This window comes from Aotus nancymaae, unplaced genomic scaffold (assembly GCF_030222135.1).
Source record: "Aotus nancymaae isolate 86718 unplaced genomic scaffold, 86718_ANA_hifiasm-v0.15.2.pri h1tg000041l, whole genome shotgun sequence".
Taxonomy (NCBI): Eukaryota; Metazoa; Chordata; class Mammalia; order Primates; family Aotidae; genus Aotus; species Aotus nancymaae.
Window position 1 is genome coordinate 20,315,646 of NW_026988455.1, and position 26,632 is coordinate 20,342,277.

At 38.9% G+C, this 26,632-nt stretch overlaps 1 protein-coding gene across 5 annotated transcripts; it reads right to left on the reverse strand.

The window, feature by feature from the left end:
- Positions 1–1,127: 1,127 nt before the first annotated feature.
- On the reverse strand, positions 1,128–26,555 carry NOL8 (nucleolar protein 8). Of its 5 annotated transcripts, none has more exons than XM_064361555.1 (17): positions 26,479–26,555; positions 25,062–25,247; positions 24,490–24,552; positions 22,735–22,813; positions 20,361–20,496; positions 19,726–19,796; positions 14,952–16,824; positions 12,689–12,802; positions 12,097–12,219; positions 11,727–11,817; positions 8,073–8,211; positions 6,696–6,773; positions 5,122–5,393; positions 3,491–3,617; positions 2,514–2,584; positions 1,886–1,968; positions 1,128–1,503 (listed from the first exon to the last, which is right to left on the reverse strand). In XM_064361555.1, exons 2-17 carry the CDS (start codon positions 25,198–25,200, stop codon positions 1,453–1,455), a joined length of 3,510 nt encoding a protein of 1,169 aa, XP_064217625.1. In that variant the 5' UTR covers positions 25,201–25,247; positions 26,479–26,555; the 3' UTR covers positions 1,128–1,452. The 5 variants fall into 5 exon arrangements, with proteins under 5 accessions (XP_064217625.1, XP_064217627.1, XP_064217624.1 ...); XM_064361557.1 differs by having other exon boundaries at positions 1,886–1,965; positions 26,386–26,553; XM_064361554.1 differs by having other exon boundaries at positions 26,386–26,553.
- Positions 26,556–26,632: the final 77 nt, after the last annotated feature.

Sequence of the window (26,632 nt, forward strand, 5' to 3'; positions counted from 1 at the left end):
CATGGTGCCGTGCGCCTGTAGTCCCAGCTACTCAGGAGGCTGAGGCAGGAGAATTGCTTGAACCCAGGAGACGGAGGTTGCAGTGAGCCAAGACTGCACCACTGCACTCCAGCCTGGTGCCTGGTGACAGAGCAAGACTCTGTCTCAAAAAAAAAAAAAAAAAAAAAAAATAGAGTTTATATTCAGCAGAGGTAAATCAATAAATACTAATATTAGGTACACACATCATGTAGTATCAATGATACTACCTTGGAACTGTTTATGTAATACTATTTTTTTTTTTTTTTTAGATGGAGTCTCATTCTGTTGCCTAGGCTGGAGTGCAGTGATGCAATCTCGGCTCACTGCAACCCCCGCTTCCTGGGGTCAAGTGATTCTCCTCACACCTTATCCCCTACCAAGTCTCAATCTCCCTGTCTCAAGCTCCCAAGTAGCTGGGATTACAGGTGTGAGCCACGATGCCCAGCTAATTTTTTTATTTTTAGTAGTGATGGGGTTTCAACATGTTGGCCAGGCTGGTCTTGAACTCCTGACCTCAGGTGATCCACTTGCCTTAGCCTCCCAAAGTGCTGGGATTACTGGCATGAGCTACCGTGCCTAGCCTATGTAATACTATTTCATACAGAGCCCATTTTGATATGAGACATATGTGTTGAATTACAGGTAGGTTGGTTTATTTAATATAATATTAAATGTTTCCCTATTTGGGCTCAGGGAGAGTTCTGACTCCTAATTGTGACTACCCATCTTTCAGACACTTTGTATTTTTCATAAGCTTTTGGTTTAACTAGAATTTTGGGACGGCCTGCATCTAGCTGTTGTTCCCTAATTCCTATTCCTAGAGGTCAATGACAAGATAACTCTGTATGTGGCTTCCTCTCCTGTTCCTCACAGAACTCCTTATATGATGTAGGTCTGAAATGTCCTATATTTCAGTTAGCTATTCACCAAAACACAAGTATAAAACTCAATGTTGACTTGTAATTAATCAGTTTAAACAAAAATGACAAAATGGAAGGTGTATTTGACATAATCAGAAATAAAGATTCCAAATAGCCTATAATTCACACAAAGCCTAGGCTGGAAACTACAAGTGCTTTGACCCATTTATTTAAAAAGGCTTAAAAAAAAAGGCTTCATGCAACCTCGACGAGAAGATGTCCATTAATTACTCAGGATAGAGGGCAAAGAGATTATATACAGGAACTATTTTCAAGGTCTTGTGCTTCCTTTTTAAGAAGTTGAATTTAATTTTTTGAAGTAATTACTTAGGAAGAAATGCAGAGGAGTTCCATAGAAAAAGATGACAACCAGAATGATATTCCATCAGCCAGATTTTTACACATCCTTCACTCTGAAATTTCTTCTTTTGTCAGCTAAAACTATTTTCTGGGTCAGTTTTCTTAGGTGAGACTTGTTCACATTCAGTATTAAAACCAATGCTGACATTTATTATTTTGGTTTCATTTTCCTTTTTGCATCTTTATGTTTCTTCCGACAATCCTTGAAGATCCAAAAAATAAAAGACTTTGTTAACGATAAACTTAAGTTGTTTTTAAGATGTTCAGTAGATACAAGTAAAACTTAGGTTATTCTCATTGTCAGGGTCATGGAAATCTATTTTGAAAGTGCTCTCTTGAAATGAACAGGGGATATTGGCATTTTTGGCATTACGTATTTATAATGGGAAGTACAATTCAGTCTTTAAAAATCTGATGCTTTCCTGTTACTTAATAGGCTTGGCTGGACTCTGGGACCGGTCATTCAATTGAGCCAGTCTGCAGTCTCTCACCTTCATGAGTTCCCTTCCAGCATTGTAATTCTAGATAGATGACAACATGTCTATTTTTTAGGAAATAATCAATATGGAGAAACAATTACTCACCATACGAAGGTTGTTTGTTCTGACCTCCCAAGAGGTCCTGCTAATGTTACTTCCTACTCCTCTCCAAAATAAGCCAGAACCTACTAGGGGAAAAACAAGAAAAATGAAGCAGCAATCTACTTCTAAAATGGGTAATACTCTAAGTATTGGCATTATCAAAGTCTCCAATTCTAGTTAAGATCACTCTTTTCCCTAAATTTCTACCTATTTTCAAAAATTAGTATTTTTTTCTTTCCAAATGAAAAATATAGTATTGCTTTTACTATTTATATATCATTTACTATTATTATGTAACTTTGTGCTAGGCTTCAAGAAATGAGTTCACCAATAGCCTGAGTTTTCAAATGGACTTTTATGGCACTAAAACCTTACGGGTATTACATGCCTAACATCTAAGAAGTCCCTGGAACAAAACAAGGCTTTGTTGAGGAGAACAAGTGGGCAAAGAAAGTGGTGAGTGGGGAGCTCTCAGTCCTTGACAGCATCTCAAGTTAACATTCATCAGTGTGAACAAACAGGGTTAAACCACATGACATTACCAAGGGTCAGAATTTCTGGATGTGTATTATTGTAACTGTACTATTACCTGTTATATGTTTGTAATTTGATGAAAAAAAAATGGACTGACCTTGAAGTCTTTCATCATTCTTAGAGAAAAAGAAAAATCTAGTGGTCGCTTTCTCAGGTAATGATGCTTCTCTGAAAAGAAAGAGGACAAAGGGAAAGAGAGAGAGAGAGAGATAGGGATGGGTTGGCTTAATTTCAATATTTAAGAAGAAATATTTACATTCAAAACATAAATACACTATTTCTTAAAGATATCTTTTTTCTGTTCCCTCTAGAATTCAGGTGAATGAGACTCTAAAATACATCTGTTTGTATTTTGCCCTGAGTTAAAATACCCTCTCTCCAATATTCTTCTATCTGAAGCTTTGATAATGAAGACTTGTTTAAGAAAGAACCTCTATCTTTCCTGTGTTGGTTGCTGATACTCTCACTCCCACCATTGCCACCCCATTTGCCAGTGCCTCCTATGGGTAGGCACCCAGTCAACTGCAGCATTCTGTTTCCAGACCAGTGACTTCACCCTTTTTCTATGTACATCTTATCTTCCCTTTAGTGCTATCCAAATCTTAAGGAAAAGAAAACATACTCTCCATTATAAAAAGACTAGAAATGCTTTAAAGAAGCTGAGATGGCTGGGTGCGGTGGCTCACACCTATAATCCTAGCATTTTGGGAGGCTGAGGCAGGTAGGTAACTTGAGGTCAGGAGTTTGAAACCAGCCTGGCCAACATGGTAAAACCTCATCTCTGCAAAAAATATAAAAATTGGCCAGGCATGGTGGTGGACACCTGTAATCCCAGCTACTTGGGAGGCTGAGACAAGAGAATTGCTTGAACCCAGGAGGTGGAGGTTGCAGTGAGCCAAGAATGTGCCACTGCACTCCAGCCTGGGCGACAGAGTGAGACCCTGACTTAAAAAAAAAAAGCTGAGATAAGACAATTTAGTTGTCATGTGAAGAGAAGCTAAAATATTTCTAAATCATGTCTAATTCAGATTTTACAAATTATGAACTATGCCTGCAAAGAAACAAATTGCTTACCCAGGACTGGACTTTGTGTGATCTGTTTCTTCAGTAACATCTTCCTCTTCTGAACTGCTGTCTTGGAAACGAGGGTCTTCCTGCCAGACAATCTTTCCAGGTTTCACTGTTTTAACTCTGTAGGTCTCTGCATCAATTATGACATCAAAAGATGATGGTATTGTAACATTTCTGAACACATTCATTTGATTATTTTTACTATGTAGACATATCTAAAGTTCCATTATATTAATCATTAATTTAAAATAGGTAATATAAAAAAATGGGTAGTATGATCTTTTTAGATTTTTCAAATATTTTCAGAAGTTACTATGATAATTTTGGTGTCACTAGAATGATCTGATAAGGACAGCAGTAATATAAAAAAGGTATGAAAACTCAAGTTTCTAATGAGCTATATAATTTTTTTAAATGACAGATAAAATAACCATGGCATCTGTACTAGCTTGAGAAGCCTAAAATATAACATGATACAGGGAAATCAGGTTTCCCTCTTGTCTATTTATAAATGAGAAAAGGAATAGAATATATCTTTACATATTTAATATCCAAAACTTTTTGCTAGAACTGCTGAAAAAACTACTGCTATAAGATCAGGACAATCACCTCATAAATCTTCAAAACTTCCCAAGTAGTTTAAAAAACATCTTTCAAGTTGCTGGCGTCTTTAGGACTCATTGCAAGGTCAATTTCTCACGTTTTGCTCTCAAAGTTACAAAAATTATAATCTACATCATGCCAACTCTACTAAACAGTTTACAAAGACAAGAAAATCAAGTTTTATTTACAACAATTTTTGAACAACTAGATTGTTGTACTTCCTTTTAAAGTACCACAGGGTTGGTATTATTTGCTAGTGAACCAAGATTGCGCCACTGCACTCCAGTCTGGGCGACAGTCCGTCTCAAAAAAAAATTTTATCTACTCAACACATGTATTTAAAATAGAATCATTGTAGTTAGGTATGTGTGTATTCTTCTGTATAGGTATTACTTGCTATTACAGTGAACTTCCAGAAAGCTGCACATATATCTTGAACGAACCCTGGGTGAGGAACAGGTCAGGTGTTTTTTAACCTGTGGCCCACGTTGGCCTTTAGAGGTAAACCTCTTGAAATGGAATGTAAAACTGTATGTACTGGTGTTTATACTTCTCTCTAGGTTCTGGCAAATTTTCAAGGATAAACTTTATGATAATTGGCATATTGATGACATGGCATATTTGTATAAAACCAGGAAGGTTACCTGTTTCTTCTTTTAATCTTATCATATACAGCACTAGTTTTCCATAAGTCATAGCATCTTCTGCTTCATTTAAGATACAAAGCTATTTAAATATATGATTTACTATACTTCTTCATAACTTATTACTTAACAGAAAAGATGCTGTACATTATTCTCTAGCTTCCCTTCATATGGCAGCTAGTAGAGGTTTGCTCCCTTAAATGCAACAGTAGTTTCTTTCACAGCTTCAGGACATCGAGTTTATGTTCCTGTGACACTAAATCTCAAATCATCTAGGTAGAAGAATCCTTTCTTCAGCTAACATTAAATCTGTTACACTTAATGCAGATTCAATTGATTAAGTTCAAACTGACTAAAATCAAAAAGTAGATGAAAAAAGAAAAGTACCTTCCTTTACGTCTTTAGTGTCTGAATCGAAAAAGGAGAATGTGAACCCACTGGGCTGCTCAGCCCCACTAGTCAGAGCTGCGGGGTCCTGGATTTCCTCAGGTTTCTCTTTACCACAGTCCTCATTCCAGGGTGTGTCCTCTTCCTTTTCACTGGTATATTTTGTAGTTTGGAATATTTCTTTCAGATCCATAGCAATGTTATAATACATTTCTTTAGATACCTCAGGTAGCTTCTCAGCTTCCTCCCTTTTCTTTTTTCGTTTCGCTTTACTGAAATGACATATGTAGAAATGTGCATCACAAAGAAATAAGTTTTGGAAAATTTCCAGAAATCAGGAAAAGAAAAATCTTGGACAACTTTAATTCTGTCCCTTCAACAACCAGGATATAAAGCTCTACTAATAAATAGAGAAATACAATAAATAAAACTCTACATATAAAACTTTTTAAAAGAATCCTTTAATTTTGGAACAATTTTAGATTTACAGAAAGTTACAAAATGGTAGAGTTCCTAAATAGCCTTCACTTTGTTTTCCCTAATGTAATACGTATGTATGTATGTAACTATGTGATTGTATATAACTATGATACAAGTGTCAAAATTAAATAACATTGACAGATTATTGCTAACTAAACTCAGACATTATTTTGATTTCAACAGTTTCTCCACAAATTGTCTTTTTTGTTTCAAGATTCAATTCAAAATACCACATTGCCTTTTGTATTTTCGTGGCTGTTAACAGTTAGAAAATGAAGGATTTAAACCAAACTGTTACTGGTTACTCTATATATTTGCCATATTTATCCAACTGACTGCATATCTTTAGGAAACAGAAGCTCCTACCACACTAGATGGTTGAATGGTTACCCCCCGAAAAGCTATGTCCGTGTCCTAATTCCTGAAACCTGTGAAAGTTAACATTATTTAGATAAGGAGTCTTGCAGAGATATTCAGTTAAGGGTCCTGAGTGAAGAGACCATCCAGAATTATCCAAGTGGGTGCCGGATGCTATCACAAGTGTCCTTATAAGAGGCACAAACAGGAGAGACATACAGAAAGGAGGAGATGGCCATGTGAAGATAAGAGGCAGAAATGAGAGGAATGTGGTCTTAAGCCAAGGAACACCAAGGATTGGTGGCAGTCACTAGAAACTAAGAGAGGCATAAAATGGCTTTGTTTCCCCGAACCTCTAGAGGGAAACAGCCTGTTCACTGCCTTAATTTGGGACATCTAGGCTCCAGAACTGTAGAGAGATACATTTTTGTGATTTTAAGTAACCAAGTTCGTGGTAGTTACAGAGGTCACAAGAAACTAATACAAATAGACACAGAAGGCACCATACTAGAGTAGGAGCACATATCATTTATAGATTCCTCTGTCAAAAAGCAAGACTTCCTCCACCACATCAGTAATTCCTCTCTTACTCTACCTGCACTACCCCTACCCCACCAATCTTAAACTAAATACAGTGTGACCAATGAGCAAGATCTTGGTTCCTACCTACATTTTTAATTGTCTGAAATGAGATTAATTTACATGATTCTATTGCTAAAAGAAGTAGCTCTATTTACCTTTCTTTTGGTTTATCATCTGTTTTTCTTTCATAAGTGGCATGGTCTTGCTTCGTTGGATCATAATGTATGATGTCCCTATGTAAAAAGAGGGGAAGTTGGAAGAGATCAAACAACACTAATACGAAAAATAAGTAGCAAATTATAATTCAGCACTAGGAAGATTCTAATTTTGCAGCAAGAAGAAGCCATATGACATCAAAGAAGATAACTAGGATCTTACTAGAAATAAAATATATATATATATATAATTTTGGAGATGGAGTCTTGCTTTGTTGCCGAGGGTGAAGCGCAATGGTGTGATCTCGGTTCACTGCAACCTCTGCCTCCCGGGTTCAAGTGATTCTCCTGCCTCAGCCTCCCAAGTAGCTGGGATTACACGCATGTGCCACCATGCCCAGCTAGTTTTTGTATTTTTAGTAAAGACAGGGTTCAGCATTGTTGGCCAGGCTGGTCTCCAACTACTGACCTCAGGTGATCTGCCCGCCTCGGCCTCCCAAAGTGCTGGGATTACAGGCGTGAGCCACCGCACCTGGCCAAAATAATATTTTAAATGACCTACTTTTGAGATTTCCTGGATTATTTTAGCTTTTTGGGTTTTTTTTTTTTTGCTCTGTCAACTAGGCTGGAGAACAGTGGCACAGTCTTGGCTCACTGCAACCTCTGCCTCCCAGGTTTAAGCGATTCTTCTGCCTCAGCCTCCCGAGTAGCTGGGACTACAAGCGGGTGCCAAATGCCCAGCTAATTTTTGTATTTTTAGTAGAGATGGGGTTTCACCATGTTGGCCAGGATGGTCTCGATCTCTTGACCTCATGATCCACCCGCCTCGGCCTCCCAAAGTGCTGAGATTACAAGGCGTGAGCCACTGCTAGCTTTTTAAATGATTTTAAACATACTAAAATACATACAGATAAAATGATACACTACCTGGGATATGTACAAAATATTTCATTGTGTAAACCAGGGGTTGGATAAAGGTATAGAAGAGAAAGCTGGGGACATGTTGGTGACTAAAAGCTAGGTGACAGTGTATAAGGCTTTTATTACATTAGTCTCTAAATTGCAAGCCTGAAAATTTCCATACAGTTACATTTATATAGATTAATAGTTTTACAGTTACTATTTAAACTGTTTTCCAGTTGTTTCATTAATGGAAGTGAAGGTGCTATGACATCTAAGTGTATAAATACAGAAATAATTTAAGATTAGTTCTTTAAGTGAATACTGGGTCAAAGGTAAGTATATTTTTAACGGTCTGATACCTATTGTCAGCTGCTTTCCCCCAGGCCATTAAAATAGCCTAGTTTTAAATTGAGTTCAAGAAGACATTTATGGCAAAGGATGATATGGTAGAATGGGATAGAACATAAAACATACTTAAATTTCTTAGCAGCTACCGATCCTTTGTTTGTAGAATTGCTTAAGTTGATTTGCAAAACACTTTGCACAACATTCAGGGCTTTCTTTTTTTCTTCAGCAAGCTCTTCTTCCTCAGCAGTTTTCTTTTCATTTACCTCTTTGAGGGAAAGGGATAATTAATAATCTCTTGGAAAACACAGCCTGAAAATTCTCAATCCAATATTTACCAAGTACCTAAACATGTACAAAGTCCATTAAGACAGGAAGAAGAAAAGTGTAACCTCATTTCACTAACCTCCATATCCCAAGATCCTCAGTCATAGCAAACTCAGAAAGTCTGCATGACCAGACAATGAAAAGTCCTACTTCTGTTACTAATTATAAAACAATCTGAATTTAATGGCTTTCAGTAGCAATTCTAAAACTTTTAAGGTAAAGATTGACAAATGTAACAGAGCAAGATATTAATTATAAAACTACATTGATTTTTTAACATTGTAAACATGTAATCTAAATTATATATAAATCTAAAAATGATAAAGACAGTGAAAAATGATAATGGTATTTCTGAAAATGGTATGTCTGACAATATAAGATATTAGTGGTCAGTTGTTTTAGTCTTTGATTCAATAACAAGTATTGTGGGGAAAAAGCCATATCCTCTACACATACAAAGGCATCATGGAACTTTACAAGCTACTATCCTTAACTACTACAAGCAGACAAAATATCAGAGAATAAAGTTAAATAGCTAGTTTGGATTACAGAAATATAAAAGTAGTATAAGCCTGTATGACTCAACTTACTGCAGGATATAAATAACCAACAAACAGAAATAGAATAAAATGCTGATTTAAGCACTCTATAAGGATGCCCCCAAAGTTTCTAAGGGTTTAAAAATAAACAAGTTGTTTATAGCTTTGAGATAGTGTTTAACTGAATCAAAAGATGCTTTATAAACTAGGTAGAGTTATGAGGTAGCAAAGACAAAGCTGAATCCCTAAGAGGTGGTAGGAAAGCATGCCAGGTGTTTATTGGAAACAAAATGAACACATATATTGAAATAATAAAGTGCAAAAAGTTTACACTGCATTAGGTTGAAACAGGAAACTGCTAATTTCAACTTCTGACAATCAAAAACATCAATTTAAATTTTAATCTAATAATAACCATTAGGGAAGTAGAATATAATGCTGAAAAGGGCTCAAGGTGATATAGGCTGGCTGTGCTGCCTACTTGAGACAAAACACTGTGCCTCAAAATTTGGGAAGGGGTTGGGTGCAGTGGCTCCATTCTATAATCTCAGCACTTTGGGAAGCTGAGGCAGGAGGATCACTTGAGGTCAAGAGTTTGAGACCAGCCTGGGCAACACAGGGAGACCCTGTTTCTATGAAAATACAAAAATTAGCTGGGTATGGTGGCACGTGCCTGTAGTCCTAGCTACTAGAGAGACTGAGGCAGGAGGATCGCTTGAAACCAGGAGTTTGAGGTTACAGTAAGCTATGACTGTGCCACTGCACTCCAGCCTGAGGAACACAGTGAGATCCTTTCTCAAAAAAATAAAAATAAATAAAACATGTTGAGAAGGAAAGAAAACAACAACAGAGGTTCTAGGAATGGACATGACATCAGCACAGAGAGAAGGGTTTAGAAGAGCTAGTTTGGACTTGCTGAGTTTTAACATAAACTCAGGAAAGCCTGCAGAAAATGTACAACAGTCAATGAAGACCAGTTGGGAGCTCAGCAGAACAGCAAGGAAAAAAGAAGACACAAATTTGAAAAATACTCATGTGCAAGTGAAACCTAAAGCTACAGGGACTTACAGAACCTTGGGAAGAACCCCTATTTGGAGGCAAAAGAAAAATTAGGAACCAAGAGTCAAGAAAACCAGGAAGTTATGATGTAATGGGAGCAAAGTGAACATTTCAAGAAGGGATGATCAACAGTGACATATGCTCTAGGTTAGCTGAAGAGGGTGTCATTGGAGACAATGCCACTGCACTTTAGAACAAGTTGTTTATGGCTGTAAGAGAACACATACCCAAAGAGTTGTAAGGAAAAAGACACCTCTCTATGCACCTTCTAAATGAAGGTTAATCTCCAGGTTCTGGCCGGGCGCGGTGGCTCACGCCTGTAATCCCAGCACTTTGGGAGGCCGAGGCGGGTGGATCACGAGGTCAAGAGATCGAGACCATCCTGGTCAACGTGGTGAAACCCCGTCTCTACTAAAAATACAAAAAATTAGCCGGGCATGGTGGCGCATGCCTGTAATCCCAGCTACTCAGGAGGCTGAGGTAGGAGAATTGCCTGAACCCAGGAGGCGGAGGTTGCGGTGAGCCCAGATCGCGCCATTGCACTCCAGCCTGGGTAACAAGAGCGAAACTCCATCTCAAAAAAAAAAAAAAAAAAAAAAAAAATCTCCAGGTTCTATTCATTTTTGTGTTTTCAACATGGAGTTTTGAATGAGAAAGTCAAGTAAAATATAATGCTGGAAAGGGTTCAAGGTGATGGGAGCTGGCTGTGCTGCTTCTTGCAGAATAGACAAACATTGTGCTTTCAAAAGTTGGAAAGGGGGCCAGGTATAGTGGCTCATGCCTATAATCTCAGCACTGAAACATAGAGATTGAGATGACCCTGGAGAATTCATTTTAAACCTCTCTGAATCTTGGTTTCCTGAAACAGTCTCAATACTGTTAATAATGACCTCAAAGAATTGAGAAGATCAAATCACAGACTGTTTTCAATAAAAAGTCAACTGCTACTGAATTAGCTGTAATTTACTTTTTCACTTCAAAGTTAGAACTGAAAGAGAGATGGAGTAGAAACTTGAAAACTGGCATGGTTAGAGGAAAGGCTTTTTTGGGACTCACAAGACCTAACTATGTCTGTATAAAGAGGAAGAAGCTAGAAGAGGAAGAGTGAAAATGCAAGTGATGAAAGGTAACAGGAAGTAGGAATGGCGAGGATTAAAAAGCAGATTAGATTAACTCAGAAAGGAGAAAAAACCCAAGAAGGTAAGGGTAGAGAAGTTCTGAGATTGGGAGAGGGAATTAGGGAGTTCATTTAAGCCAGCCACATAGGAGGCAAGGCCTTTTTAAAGTGTAAGAGGAGAAGGTCTTGTAGATTAGAAAAGATTAGAACTACTGCTGTCAAAAATCCTATAGTAAGTGAAAAGAAGTAGAATTAGGATGCTTCTGATAGCATCATTACTCTTAGATACATTCAAATAGGGATAAATTCAAGTAGAATGGCATTCAGTGATACACTGCTTTAAAAAATAATCTGCACCAGGTATGCACATTGGAGGATGATGAACACTCTGTTTTAGAAAGCCAGGAGTGACTTAACCATTTTCCATGGCTTCACCCGGAACCTGCTGATCAACTGACATAGCCTGCCAGGTAGGAAACTCAACTTCTTCTCATGCCAAGGATGGGATAGAGGAAAATGGTACCTTTGGTGGATGCTATTTCTTTCTTTCCTTTCTGGCAGCTCTAAGTAATTAAATTTTCCTAAATTACTATGTGCAAACAAACTTAGTATAACTGTACGTTGTTTATAAACACCTCAATCCAATGTCTTGGGACGCAGAGTTTTTTCACGTGTTAAACAAAGGAGGCACACTAGGTGATTTCTATGACATCAGGACTCTTTTGACAATGAAGCATTTACCTTCCTGTTCCTCTTCACTGTCACTTTCTAGAAATCGAGAGTCCATGCGGAATCTGTCATCAGCGCCAAAGTGAGATTGTAAATCCATGAGCTACACAGACAAAAAACATACACAATCAATAGCCACATTCCAAAGAAATTGCTTCTAATGAAGACTATCAATGTACACCTCCCCCTCCCCACACACTGACATTCACTACATTAAGATGTGTGCCTACCACCATCTACCTATGAACCAATCAGAGAGGATCACAGAAGACTCCCTCCCCAAATAAGTGGGTTAAGGCCTGCCTGCATTTACCCAGATTTAAGGACTATGTCAAAAAATAAGGACATGTTGCAAGTTTAATTCTTTTCAGTCTTCACTAACCTTCTGTCCAGCTCTGCCCTCAAACTGAGGTTTAATTTTGAACCTGTTACTGTCATCTTCAGAATCAGATTCCTCATCATCACTGCTATCAAACAGCTTCCCCGATGTTTTACCCATGGACTCCTGAGAAGAAACACAAACGTTTATTAATAGCTGAGGCAAGCAAGTAGCATTTCCTTCATAGTAATCTTCTCCCTCACATTGAAAGCCAATACCCTGACTCATCTACCAGGAATGAGTAAACGGCGGGTCAGATGGAAATTCCTGACTCAGTGATATCTAACTGGCCTCTGGGATCACTCATCCAGAGGCTTCCCAATCAAGCCTGGATTTGGGGAGGTAGTTATGACATGCAAGAACAGTTTTTGTAGTGTTTCAGTAATATTGATGTCATGCTGCAGATGTTGTGGAGAATATAGGTTCATATAGGAGAAAATCTCCAAGACCCCTGTAGTCTCAATGTGTGGTGACCTGGCAAGCCCTGGGTCTCACTGCAGCTCTCAGGAGGGTTATATGTTGAGATTGGCAGTTGTTTGTGGAGTGGATCTGCAAAAGTAGATGAATGCCCACAGGGACATCCTGAAGTTCTTACTTTCACCCGTTCCTTTCCTGGATGGCTCTGCTCCTGAGTTGTTGTCTCCTCTGTTTCACATTCACTGTCAGAACCGAAGATGATGTGCGTTGGCTTATCCTCTAGATGACTATCCTAGGGAGGCCATCAAAAGCACTGCATCTTAAAAAGATTTTATGACGAAGAATCCAAAAGCAATTGCAGCAAAATCCAAAATTGATAAGTGGGATCTAATTAAGCTAAAGAGCTTCTGCCCAGCAAAAGAAACTATCAACAAAGTAAACAGACAACCTACATAACAGGAGAAAATATTTGCAAATTATGCATCTGACAAAGGTCTAATATCCAGAATCTATAACTTAAATCAAAAAGCAAAAGACAACCCCAGTAAAAAATGGGCAAAGGACACAACAAGACACTTCTCAAAAGACATACACGCAGCAAACAAGCATAAGAAAAAGTGCTCAACATCACTTGTCATTGGAATACAAATCAAAACCACAATAAGATATCATCTCACACCAGTCAGAATAGCTATTACTAAAAAGTCAAAATATAAAAGATGTGCCCGGGCGTGGTGGCTCATGCCTATAATCCCAGCACTTTGGGAGGCCGAGGCGGGTGGATCATGAGGTCAGGAGTTTGAGACCAGCCTGGCCAACATGGTGAAACCCCATCTCTACCACAAATATAAAAATTAGCTGGGCGTGGCAGTGGGTGCCTGTAATCCCAGCTACTCAGGAGGCTGAGGCAGGAGAATTGCTTGAACCCGAGAAGAAGAGGCTGTGGTAAGCCAAAATCATGCCATTGCACTCCAGCCTGGGTGACAAGAGCAACCTCTATCTGAAAAAACAAAAAAGGAAAGAAAAGAAAAACCACCTATTGGGTACTTTGCTGATTATCTGGGTGATGAAATAATCTGTACACTAAACCTCCAAGACACACAGTTTACCCATGTAACAAACCTGCACATGTACCCCCAGAACCTAAAATAAATATTGGAAGAAAAAAAAACAACATTGCATCTTAAAACAACCCAATCTCAAGCTGAACATGTCTAAACCTATCTCCCCTTCCCCTGCCAAATCTAATTCCTGCCCTTTTTCCTTATCTAGTGAATGCCATCACCATCTGCTGATTTGCTCAAGACAGAAACTTACAATTCCTTTACATATCCAGTTATCACTAAGTCTTATGAATGAAACCTTCTTGGTATCCATTCAATCTATTCCCATTGACATTGTCATGGTTTTGATTTTCCACCTCCCCAAAGATTCTCCTTGGTTCCAGTTCCAGCTGGACCCATTCGATTTGTTTTCATCATGGTCTGAAGGATCTTTCCCAAACAATTGTTGACAAACTTTTTCTGTAAAAGGCCAGAGTAAATATTTTAGGCTTTGCAGGCCCAAAATGGTCTTTGTTCTGTATTCAAAAACTATTTTTAGCTTGAAGGCAGTACATAAAAAGGCCATGGGCTGGATGGCCTTTCAGCTGTAGTTTGTCAACTCCTGTTCAAAATAGACACAATTAATCTTCCCTTCTTTGCTTAAAATTCTTCACTGTATTTTCACTTTATGAACAAACTCAAGCCACTAGCCTCATTTCTTGCTACCTCATGCTATAAAAATTTTAGTTACACTGATTGAAAATATTCACCTTTGTATAAACTGTTCCTTTTTCCTAAAATGAATGCTTTTCCTCTCCCTTCCAACCCTTTCACCTGTGCCTGACCAGTTCCCACTTATCCTTTCCTACTATTTAGCTCAGACTACAGAAGCTCCCAGCTGACATGGTATGTCTCCTGTGTGCTGCCAGGGCAAAGGGACACACCCCACTCCTGGCCCCATGTAACTGAACTGTGACTGTCAGCATGCCATACCATGAGCCAAAAACTGCATGAAAGGCAAGATCACCATCTTCATACTACAAAATCTGGCACTTATTATAAAAGTGTACTTAACAATTGTTAGAAGAATGAACAAAAGCCCATTATAGTAAATCTTGGCAAGACTTGGCAAGGTATAAATCACTTAAGAAGTGATTTATATGTAAATTCAGACACATTAGAATACCTAACTATACCAGGTATAGCTTCTAAATGAAAGAAAATTATAAAGAAAATTTCAGATACACCAGATGAAAAAGCTAACTCAAGGACCAAAACATGAAACTGCTGAACACCAAGACAGACAATCAACTCTATAGGGGCATACCTAACTTCATGGGAAGGAAAAGCTGGACTTTGTGAGTTCTTGTTAAATCCATACATTGAAAATATACTCACCAAATTTGCCAGAGCATTATGCACCAGCTTCTTTTGCACTTCTTTTGCTTTTTGCCTTGCTTCCAAGGCTGCCAAACGCTTCTCATTGTCTTCAGAATGCTTATCCTTAGCACTCAGATCTGATGAATTACTAATAGAAAGTGAGAAATCAGTTTTGATTTCCTGAGTGTCCTTGGATGAGGCCTTGAGTGGTTTCTCAAGAGAGGTGAGGCTGCTTGAATCAGATCTCTCTTCCTCTGAAGCTTCTGTCTTTGTGGTACTATGATGGCTGTCTTTGTCAAAGCCCATGTTATGAGTCTTTGCACTAAGACTTAAGGACTTCTTACCTTTTAATGGCAATAAACTAGAAATAGGATTCTTACTTCTTTTTTCAGAACCACTAGGGGACACTGCCTTGAGATGCTTGCTCTCAAAAGTGGTCTGTCTTTTTCGAGGCTGAATATTGTCTGGGCCATTCGCCTTCTTTGCCTGTTGGCATGGAGTCAGTTCACCTGATAAGCCATTAACATATGGGGACCCATCTTCCATGGATATGATACTGGGATCCTCATGTTTCATGAACTTCTGATCTTTATTAATATTGTTAGAGGCAACATTGTCTTTTAAGGATTTTTTCATTGACTCCTTTTCATATAGACAGCCTACTCCCTTGAAAGCCTGGAATTTTAGCTTTAAGTTGTTTTCCTTTGGTTTCTGTTTGCCAGGGATGTTCTCCTCTCCTTCTAAAAGGGAAGCCAAAATCTCCTCAGGATGAACACACTGTCGGCCTCTGCGGAGGCCAGTGGGAGCCCTGAGGATCTTGGAGCCTCTGTCAAACTTGCCTTGGGTGGTTTCTGGTCCATCACTCTCAGTATCTTCATTCGGAACCTTCAGATCACTGCCAGCCAATTGTTCTAAATCAGCTAAAGTGAGATTCACGTAAAGGCAATTTTTCATCATGGCATTGTACTCCTTGTTTCCTTCAGAGTCAGCTAATTCTGATGCAGAATCAGCATCTTCACTGCTACTGGAGCGAGAGGGAGATTTACGGTTAGGAAGCTTTAATCCATGACCGAGGGCTGACTCTACATTGCTTTTTCTTTTTGGTACTTTAATACAGTGACCAGAAAGCTCACAGTTTTCTCCATTTTTGAAATAAGTTTTCTTGTCTGTAGATTTTTCCATTTGTGAAAATTCTGTACTGCTTTTGACCTTAGCAACATTTTTTTTCATCGCAATGATTTCATCTGTATCTCCTGAGTCATACTCACAATCATCTCTCATATCATTATCACTAACATGGCAAGAGACATTATTTTTGATACCTAAACCTATTAAAGAATGCAGTTTGTGAACACTTGATTTGAAATCATCCCTTACAACTTCAAAAGGATCATTTTCAAATTCATTTATTGAGGGCTGTGTAGTTATCTGTAAGTCCTCTTTTGCAATCAACATTCTTAATTCATCTTCTGAATCAATATTATCATCAGAAATGCTATTTCTCTTCTTGGCAGTTTCCAAGCCAGAAGTCTTAAAAGGTAGGTTTTTCAGTTTCTGGGTATCGGAAACAGGTATAGATGATTTAGAAGGAGTAATGGAATCACAAGTTCTTTTTTGTGCAGCTTGTTGCTGTGTTAAGGGTAGTCTCTCTATTACCCACCTGGGTCTTGGACTTATGGTCAGAGACCCAGTGGAACTCTCATCCTTCTGCACTTTTATCATCTTCTTGGGAGGGCCATGAAAGTCAGAGAACTCTCCTCGCCGCTTCTTACTCATCGGGTCATTCCCTCCTTCCAGTTCCCATGTCAGGCTGGATATAGGAATGGTGTTTGTAAAATCCTCCCCTATCTTCTTTAGGTTGTGGCAGTATTTTGAGGGATCATATTTTATGATGTTATCCAAGTCAAGAAACAAAACTAAAGCACTTGGTTTTAGGAAAACCTATCTATTGAAACAAAGAATATTGCTTAATCTCAAATAAGTAATTTACCTCTTCTTATTTTCAGTTTGTTGTAAAACAAAATAAGGAGTTAACTAGGTTACCTTTCAGGGTCTAAGAAACTGAGCTTTCTATGACATTTTCTGAGTAAAGTCTAGTACCACCACTATTAGTTGGCAGAAATTACTCGGACTGTAGATAGATATTATAGCAAACCTATTCAGATTATATTATAGGTACACAGGTCCCAGGGCTATTTTCTGTAAATCACTGAAATCCATCCATCGAGCTGATACAGTAAAGCAAAGTTCTGGGTTCAGGAGAACCCAGAGGACATGGCTACATGTGTGTCCTTTTACTCTCAAACTCTTGGCCATTTCTATCTTCTCAGTTCTGACTCATCCTAACTCCGATTCTCCTAGTTCAATGACATCCACTTCACATTGACTCACTCTCTGCAACACTTTTAGGTCTATATTAGAAAGCTGGGCTGGGCGCAGTGGCTCATTCCTGTAATCCCAGCACTTTGGGAGGCCAAGGTGGGCAGATTACATGGGTCCAGGAGTTCGAGACCAGCCTGGGCAACATGGCGAGACCCTGTCTTAAAAATTAAAGAAAATTAAAAATTAAAAAAAAATCTAAATCTTTACTAGGACTACTTTGTTGCCATTATCCAGGAAAGATTCTAGTTAACATCAATGTGTTGTAATGATGGCTATCATTTGCTGATTTCCTAAAGCATATGAATGGGCAAGAATTAAGGTGTTTTAAGCTATTATTCTTTTTTGTTTTGAGACAGGGTCTCACTGCTGCCCAGGCTGGAGTGCCATGGCATGACTATGGCTCAATACAGCTTAAACTTTCCAGGCTCAAGTGATCCTCCCAACTCAGCCTCCATGTAGCAGGGATCACAGGCATGTGCCACCATGCCTGTGCCACCATGCCTGGCTGATTTTTCTTTTATTTATTTTTTATTGAGACGGAGTTTTGCTCTTATTACCCAGGCTGGAGTGCAATGGCACGATCTTTGCTCACCGCAACCTCTGCCTCCTGGGTTCAGACATTCTCCTGCCTCAGCCTCCTAAGTAGCTGGGATTACAGGCACGCGCCACCGTGCCCAGCTAATTTTTTTTTTTTTTTTTTTTTTGAGATGGAGTTTCGCTCTTGTTACCCAGGCTGGAGTGCAATGGCGCGATCTCGGCTCACCGCAACCTCCGCCTCCTGGGTTCAGGCAATTCTCCTGCCTAAGCCTCCTGAGTAGCTGGGATTACAGGCACGCGCCACCATGCCCAGCTAATTTTTTTGCATTAGTAGAGACGGGGTTTCACAATGTTGACCAGGATGGTCTCGATCTCTTGACCTCGTGATCCACCCGCCTCGGCCTCCCAAAGTGCTGGGATTACAGGCTTGAGCCACCGCACCCGGCCAAATTTTTTGTATTTTTAGTAGAGATGGGGTTTCACCGTGTTGACCAGGATGGTCTCGATCTCTTGACCTCGTGATCCACCTGCCTTGGCCTCCCAAAGTGCTGGGATTACAGGCGTGAGCCACCGCGCCCGGCCCGATTTTTCTTTTATTAATATTTTTGTAGAGTTAGAGTCTCACTATGTTGCCTAGACTGGTCTCAAATACCTGGGCTCAATGATCTTCCAGTAGCCTCCCAAAGTGCTGGGATTACAGGTGTGAGCCACTGCACCCCACCTTAAGCGATTACTCTTGAAAGTCCCTTTGTTCAGTAACTATGTCCAGTGCAACTAGGACCTGGATTCAGGTAGTAGCCTCAGTGGCACAGTGGCCTGAGCTCTGAGGACACAGCCTTTTGCTTTTCTAGTCCCAAAGGGGTAGTGGTTTCCTGCAGTTATCAATCAGTGGGCAATTTGACCATTGGCTTTTGGTCCTCTAGTACTTTTAAACTAATTGCATATAATACATTCCCTCTGTCTGAAACACCTGCTACTGCTTCCCTTACTGACTGACACCAGGGTTAAAAGCTGAAGAATACATCAAGACACACTGCTCAGAATTCCATACCAGGTCTTCAAGGTCTTAGATAATCTGACCTCATTGAATAGGCATTAGAATTTGCTCACACTCGGCTCCTAACTATTTTTCAAACCACCATCCTCCTGCTTGTCCACATATTTTTATCTACTATTTCTTTTCTTTTCTTTTTTGAGATGGAGTCTTGCTCTGTCACCCAGGCCGGAGTACAGTGGCATGATCTCAGCTCACTGCAACCTCTGCCTCCCAGGTTCAAGCGATTCTCCTGCCTTGGCCTCCTGAGTAACTGGGATTACAGGCGCACGCCACCACACCTGGCTAATTTTTGTATTTTAGTAGAGAGTGAGTTTTACCATGTTGGTCAGGCTGGTCTTGAACTCCTGACCTCATGATCTGCCTGCCTCGGACTCCCAAAGAGCTGGGATTATAGGTGTGAGCCACCACTCTTGGCCTATCTACTATTTCTATTCCCAGGACTACTTCCCATCACTTTTCTATTAATTCAAAACCTACCTCAGTTCTAAAGCCTTTTTAAATGATGGGCTCTTGTTCTCTCACCCCTCTTTAGCTCCTTTAGCAATGGCTTCAAATCCATGTATGACAATATGAATAAATTAATAAACCAAACTGCTGCTTAGGAACTCATCATTTGAATAACTTAACTATATAAAACCTCATTTCATTTTCTCATGATTCTCTAATTGTTTCATATATGTAGGTGAGTACCAAGAAACTGGAAATATGCAAACAAATACCTAAAAATTTACTGATAGAGACAGTGAAATACTAAAGGTATTTTACAAGTATCCATCACTGGTAAATAATCACTGTGAGAGGCCAATCACAAAGGATATTTTACGTTTATGTTGATTTTTAAGGTGAAGAACAGGTAAGACTCTTCCAAATTTGCTCACAACCCAATTCTAAAAGGAAAAAAAAAAAAGAATGTATTTACTATATGTGACACAAATGGAAAACATTTAATAACAATATCACGTAAATACAATTAAAAAATCAGTGGGGTATCATTACTGTTGATTTTAGTTTTCTGACAATGAAATAAGAGTTCCCAAACAGAAAAATTATGAGAGGGAAGCAAAAAAAAAAAAGCGTGAGGGTTGAGGGGGTGAGATTTGGAGAGGCTATCAATCCCAAGTAAACCATGTAGCAATGTAGGATGGTTTACAAAAAACACCAGCTGCTAATTTAAATAGGCAAACTTGGGACCTGCCTATATTCCTGGCTATCTATGTCCCTTGAAAGTCCACCTCGGTGTGGGTTTTGATTTCGTTCTCTGTAAAATGGCGGAGAACTATGTTTACCTAAGAGCCGATGCACCTTGAAAATCATAAAATCCTATCTATGTTAATTACCTCAAAGAAAGGGGAAAAAAGAAACCGGTCTTACATATGACACCCACGATCACGTGATCTCAGGCATCAGTTTCCAAAACCATGTGATTGGCTCAGGCTACAGAGGAGACTCACCTTATGTCCTGGCACTTCTGTCCCTGGCACAGCTTTCATATGGAAATCCACTCCTCCTATCTTTTCTAACAAATTGGTATTACCAGCTGTTGATTTTTCTTTCTTAGCTTTTACTTCTTCTCTCTCTTGGGCCAATCTGAATAAAAAAGAAAATACAATTTCTGAGGAGAAATTCATAATTAAAAAAAAAAAAAAAGAGAAAATACAAATAAAAGAGTCAAAACAATCAACCATTTAAATTGATTATTTCACTTCAGTTGAGCCTAAATAAGCACTAGAAACTGAACAGCTTTGTAGTATTAAAAACTAAATAAAACAAAAATGCTTTATTAGTAGCATAATGGCATACATACTTATCTGAATATACAATATGTTTTTATTGTAGAACATTGGAAGGCTGACTGTGAAGAAAACAAAACATATTCCTTATCCCTCAACCTATTGTTAATATTTTGTCTACTTACTTCATCTTTGTTTTATATGTAAATATATACATTTTATAACATTATCCAAATATCATAAGCACAGTTGGGTACACTTCATTTATCGACTTATCATTATATTCTTTAAAAACATCACTATGATTGCTGCACAACATGCCTTTTTATCAATCTATCATAGTTTATTAACCAGTCCCTTACCACCAGCAACTGAGCAATACAGGGTTAGACAGCAGTGAGAAGCTGTGTTGTTAGGGGTGTCCCAACAGAGCACAAGGGTTCTCTCTTCCTAGCCCGCCCACTACAGTCAGTCTCCTGAATCCCTGACGTGCAGGCTCACACCTGTTCTCTGCTCCAGTGGATGTCCCAGTTCCCCTAAATGGAAGACCAAAACCACGGATCACAAGTTCTCTCAATTTTCCCCTTTCAATTTATATACTTGTGGCATTTTATGTTACATTCTCTCCCTTCACTCTTCCCCATGAGGAAGGTATCTTTCAGAGCCCAATTTGTTAGGTCTTGATTATCTGTACCCTCCTAATGAAGAGAATGCCACCTCTTCCGATTCAAATCACTGCCACCTTCTTCAGGCCTGGACAACTGCACTGAGCAGTCCTCTCTAGCCTTTTTGCCTCTGGTCTGTCTCTTTTATGTCCCACCTCCCAGAACAACCATCAGCCCTATGCTTCTCAGGCATATTCACGCAGATATTCCAAGCAGCAGCTCTGTGTGCTCAACCTGTGCAGCATGGGGCCCCAGTGCCTGCACACAGTAGGCTGGCAACTGCTGCTGAATGAAAGGTATATGACCACCTTGTTAACAGTCAGAGGCTCCAGCTGAAGAACAAAATTAAATTCTCAACTTTCCCGTAAGACCAGTCCCCTAAAACATGCCTCAAAGTAGGTTGCTTGCTGCTTGTTTTAGAATATATCTGTTCTTGTCACATCTCATTGGTCTGGAACATTCTTATCAACTCTCCTGGTCATTCTAGCTGTATATTCTTAAATTGTTTCTTATTTTGAAAATCCCCCAACTAACAATACCTTTTCTTCCTGAAAATACCTTTAGGATTTTAAAAGCATTAATAGTTTTTATAAAACATTGTCTTGTTCTACATATATATATAGTTTAAGTTCTGAGGTACAAGTGCAGAATGTGCAGGTTTGTTTCGTAAGTATACATGTGCCATGGTGGTTTGCTGCACCCATCAATCCGTGACCTACATTAGATATTTCTCCTAATGCTATCCCTCTCCTAGCCATCCCCCCCAACAGGCTCCAGTGTGTGATGTTCCCCTCCCCGTGTACATGTGTTCCTTACATTGTCTTGCTCTTAAATCACCTGCATAATCACTCGTATGCCTGTCATACAGTGATCTCCTGTTTCCTTTATATTTTTGTATAACACTAGCATTAGTGGTCAAAATCAACATGAGCAATTTAGTAGTCTATTAAAATTTAAATGTAGACAATGCTAAGATTCAGCAACTCCATTTTTTGATATAAACCCAGAGAAACACCTGCATATACACAGGATACATGCTCCAGGATCATCTACAACCATAAAAAAGTAGCAACAGTCATCAGTGGGAAGGGACCACTACACTGTGGTATAACTATTTTCTGAAATAGTCCTAACAATTGTTATAAAGGGAGGAGATCTACATTGCCACAAAAGGGTGTGTTAACAAAGAGAAAATAAGTACATATATACTTTTATAGCTTATTATAGACATACATAAATAAACCAAATTATCCTTTTTGTTGGCGTCTGGGGTAAAGGGGATTCAGAGTTGAAAGGGATTTCAGCTCTACTTGTAATATTTGAATTTGTTAAGAATACTATATTACTTGAAAATTTGAAATAAGTAAATATATAAAACCTCTTACAATATAAAAAAAATAGTGTTTAAATCCAAGTGGAGCAAAACTTACCTGTGCAAAAAGCTTTCTTTTGCTAGTTGAATTTGTAATGTTCCACCTTTCCATTTTGTTTTATTTAAAACAGACATACCTATAAAGTAAAGAATTGTTACTCAAGTACATAGCAATGCAAAAATATATTTCAGCTTGTGCTTTTTCTAATTATTTAATATCAAGAAAAGCAGACTTGTTTATCACAAAGAGACCCAGGGGAAGTGGAAGAAAAGAAATGAGACTTGGAGAGAGGGAGACTAGGCTCTTGTCTCATCTTGACAACTTACCAAAAGGGTCTTTACACTCCCTCTTTCACAGAGTTACTAGATTGAAACGAGGCAAATGTGTAAGAAGTAAAGCAAAATTTATTTGCAATTTGTTTATAAACAAATGTCAGGAACCTCTGAATAACTGACATTTAATGTATATTTTATTGTTATTTCTTATATTGTGATTATGAAACAATAATCTTTTCAGGTGAATCAGAGGACACTTTGGAACCCTACAGCATCTTATTTTATCACCTCATACTAATTATCACTGTAGAACTTGTAAATGAATTAACTGTGAGTAACTGAACTGTGTTTGAATTGTTATGCCCTAGAAATTGATTTCTCTGAATATCTGCTGTCAGCTTCCTTAATAATATCATTAACAGAATTTTGTAGGTGGTAGGTATATACTAAATACAAATGTATCTTTTTTTTTTTTGAGATAGTGTCCCTCTGTTGCCCAGGCTGGAGTGGAGTGGCACGATCTTGGCTCACTGCAACTTCTGCCTCCTGGGTTCAAGCAATTCTCCTGCCTCAGCCTCCCAAGTAGCTGGGATTACTCGTGCCTGCCACCACACCCAGCTAATTTTTGTATTTTTAGTAAAGATGGGGTTTTACCATGTTGGCCAGGCTGGTCTCCAAATTCCTGACCTTGAGTGATCCACCTGCCTTAGCCTCCCAAAGTGTTGCAAATGTATCATTTAATTTAATTCTCACAGAAATATTATAAGGCAAACACTATCTTTTGTCATTCATCACATAAGCAATCTGGAGCTGAAAACTTTAAATAAATTGCCACAGGTTACAAAGCCTAGTTGATGTATTCTTATCCACAACTTCACATTTGTCACATATATTCCTAAATGAAAAACAGAATAAAGCAATCTTTTTCCAAATGAAATTACAAAAGACTAATTGCCCTCTTCCTCTATTAGCACGTTCCCTTTACTTATTTTCCGTGTCTTTTTCACTTTTTGGCCTCCAAATAACTAGAATATGTTACTGTGGCAGTTTGGATTATCTCTTGTTCTTCATTGAAGGCCACTGTTTGCCCTTGGCTTTACTAAACTTATCAACAACAGATTTCACAATTTCAAGGATATGGTCCTACAAGGGTGTATTGTAAAGCCCCCTCCTTAAGAGTGTTTAGTGCCACGGATTAGCTGCCAAAGAAATGATCAGACTGAGGGGGAATGTGGCACGATATTCAGTGGGATATATGTAACAGACAGTTTCTATGAAAGTTTGGTTTCTTGTCCAAAATATTTGAGAATAGCAGTTTTAAGTAAACCCATTAGCAATGTGCTACCATGTCTGCTGATGCTAAATGGGATGGACCTAAACCTGCTGAGTTATAGGATATTGGAATTCTCTCGATCACAGCTGTCCCTCTGGATAACTTAAAAGTGCCTGTGGAGGTTTAGATTTAGAACCAAAGTTATTCCAAGTTACAAAGTGATACAAACTGGCAAATGGTATAGAAAATATACGACGGTCTTACATTTTTTCAGGTCTGCTTCTGCTACACTAATGTTGATATATGCAAAGACTTTCTGTGGGTTTCCTAAAAAAAAAAAAAGAAAAAAATTATTTGAATTCTTATCCAGAAAGCAATGTAAAAAAAGTTGTTTCTAAATAAATAAAAAAAAATAGTTCTTGAAAACTTATTCTTTCAAATATAAACCTTGTTTATGTTTTATTGGATACAAAAATAAACAGGATTATCAAAATTTTCCCAAAGAAGTAGAAAATGTCCAGCAGTCAGTTAAGGAAATATTTTTATTGTATGCCAGTGATATTCTATTTAACAGGACACTTAATCAATGTTAGTATGTTAGCTCTGAAAACTGAAAGTTAATATGTTTCTGAACTCAGATGTTTTAGAATTTAGAATTTTTTCTGATTTCAGAAACGAATTCTGGTCAAGTCCCACATCATACAGTATACCTCCAAAACATCACTTCAAACTTTTGCTGTTCAGAATTAACATTTATGTTGGGGTTGTTTTATTTTCTAGTACTTAACCTGAGTTATGTCTGCCTTTAACTACCCAGTGAAGAACCATAAATTTACCTTGGTCATCTTTCCGTGTGATGATGTCCACATCCGAAACGTCTCCAAATCTGCTGAACTGATTTTGTAGGTCTGCCTCAGAAATGTCCTGGCTAAGGCCACCCACATAAAGGCGCTTCCTTTCTCTGTTTACTTTCATGAAGGCTGGGCATATACTTGGTGTGTTTTAGTGGGAAAAGTAATTTTCTGTATATAGAGAAGAGTTCTTTCCCTTAGTTCTCAAATCTAACAAAACAACTACTTCTCCTGAACCTTCTGTACCAAATCCATCTCCTGGATCTGTATTTCACTTCCTATTGTATTGCTTCCAAATTTTAGTCCCAGAGCTTTTGCCCAATCCCTATATCCACATTCTTCATGAATGTACTTTGGAACAGCAAACCCCATACCTATATAGACACAGGTACAGACAGAGGTTTTTTCCCTCCAAACGGTCATAATATTACACGCTACCCTTCTTAATTTACATATTCACATTTTTAGATGTTTTTCCTTGACTCATTCATACATTCATTTACTGTCTTTTTTTTTTTTTTTTTTTTTTAATGAATGAGAGGTTCTCATATTGCCCAGCTTGGCCTTGAACGCATAGCCTCGCCTCCTCAAGCGCCAGGACAACTGGCCGGAGCCACCGCGGCTCCCCATTTACTGTCTTAAACAAAGGCTGACAGAAATAGGATGTGGCAGGTAACACACTAAAAGATAAAAAAAGCTGGTCTACCTTTTCCTAAGTCTCAGCCCCCAACCTACCCACCCCAGCCTTCCTCCTCCGAGAAAGTGAATAGAGAGGCTAGGAGCTCCTGGAACTCCTCATAATCACAAACGAATTAAACAAATGGTACGATATTATGTCACAATAAAAGTGCTGCAAAGTGGGGTTCAGACACAAAGATCAACGGACATAGCGAATACAGACTTGTGTTTTTGCTATGTGCCTGCATGCACTGTATAAAGTAGTTTGCATGCTTCCCATCTTCCAGAAAAGCAGAAGAGGTTAAGTCATGTTCCCAACGCCATACCGAAAATTAGTGAATCCAGGATTATAATGCAAGTCTAACTTCAGAACTTGGAATTCTTAACACTATGCTGTGAAGGTTGCTGAATCACAGGGGACTCGGGAAAACTTTTCCAGAGCTACTAGGGCCCATCATAATATCAATCATTTCGTTTAGCCCCCGGCAGGAGCTCAATTCTCACCCTGCCCTCCAAGAGCTGACAGACTCTTCCCAAACGAGACTCCCAATCAGCATCCACCACATGGCATGTATTCTAGGCAGAGCTCCGGCCTACCTATCCCGATAGTCTCCGCCCCCAACCTACCCACCTCAGCCTTCTTTCTCCGAGAAGACCCAGAGAAGTGAAGAGAGAGGCTAGGGCACAGCCCTGTGACTTCTCAAGCCCCAAACCCACTCCTCACCACGTCTTCACCTAAAGCCAGCGCCTCCGCAGCACCTAATTTCTGGTCACATGCCCCAACGGAGCAACCTCTCTTCCTTCCTACTCGATTTCCAACCCAGCCTCCTAACGTTCCGTTACCACAATTCAGTTCCCAAGAGCTATTAATTTGCTTT

What these genes read in the sequence shown, in the direction of transcription:
- NOL8 (XM_064361555.1), bottom strand. Translation starts at nt 25,200, where the DNA reads ATGAAAGTAAACAGAGAAAGGAAGCGCCTTTATGTGGGTGGCCTTAGC. An exon ending in ATAATGCTCTGGCAAATTTG is followed by an intron (nt 12,803 to 14,951) that starts GTGAGTATATTT and finishes TGGCCTCCCTAG; the next exon opens with GATAGTCATCTAGAGGATAA. An exon ending in CAGTGAAGAGGAACAGGAAG is followed by an intron (nt 8,212 to 11,726) that starts GTAAATGCTTCA and finishes TTTCCCTCAAAG; the next exon opens with AGGTAAATGAAAAGAAAACT.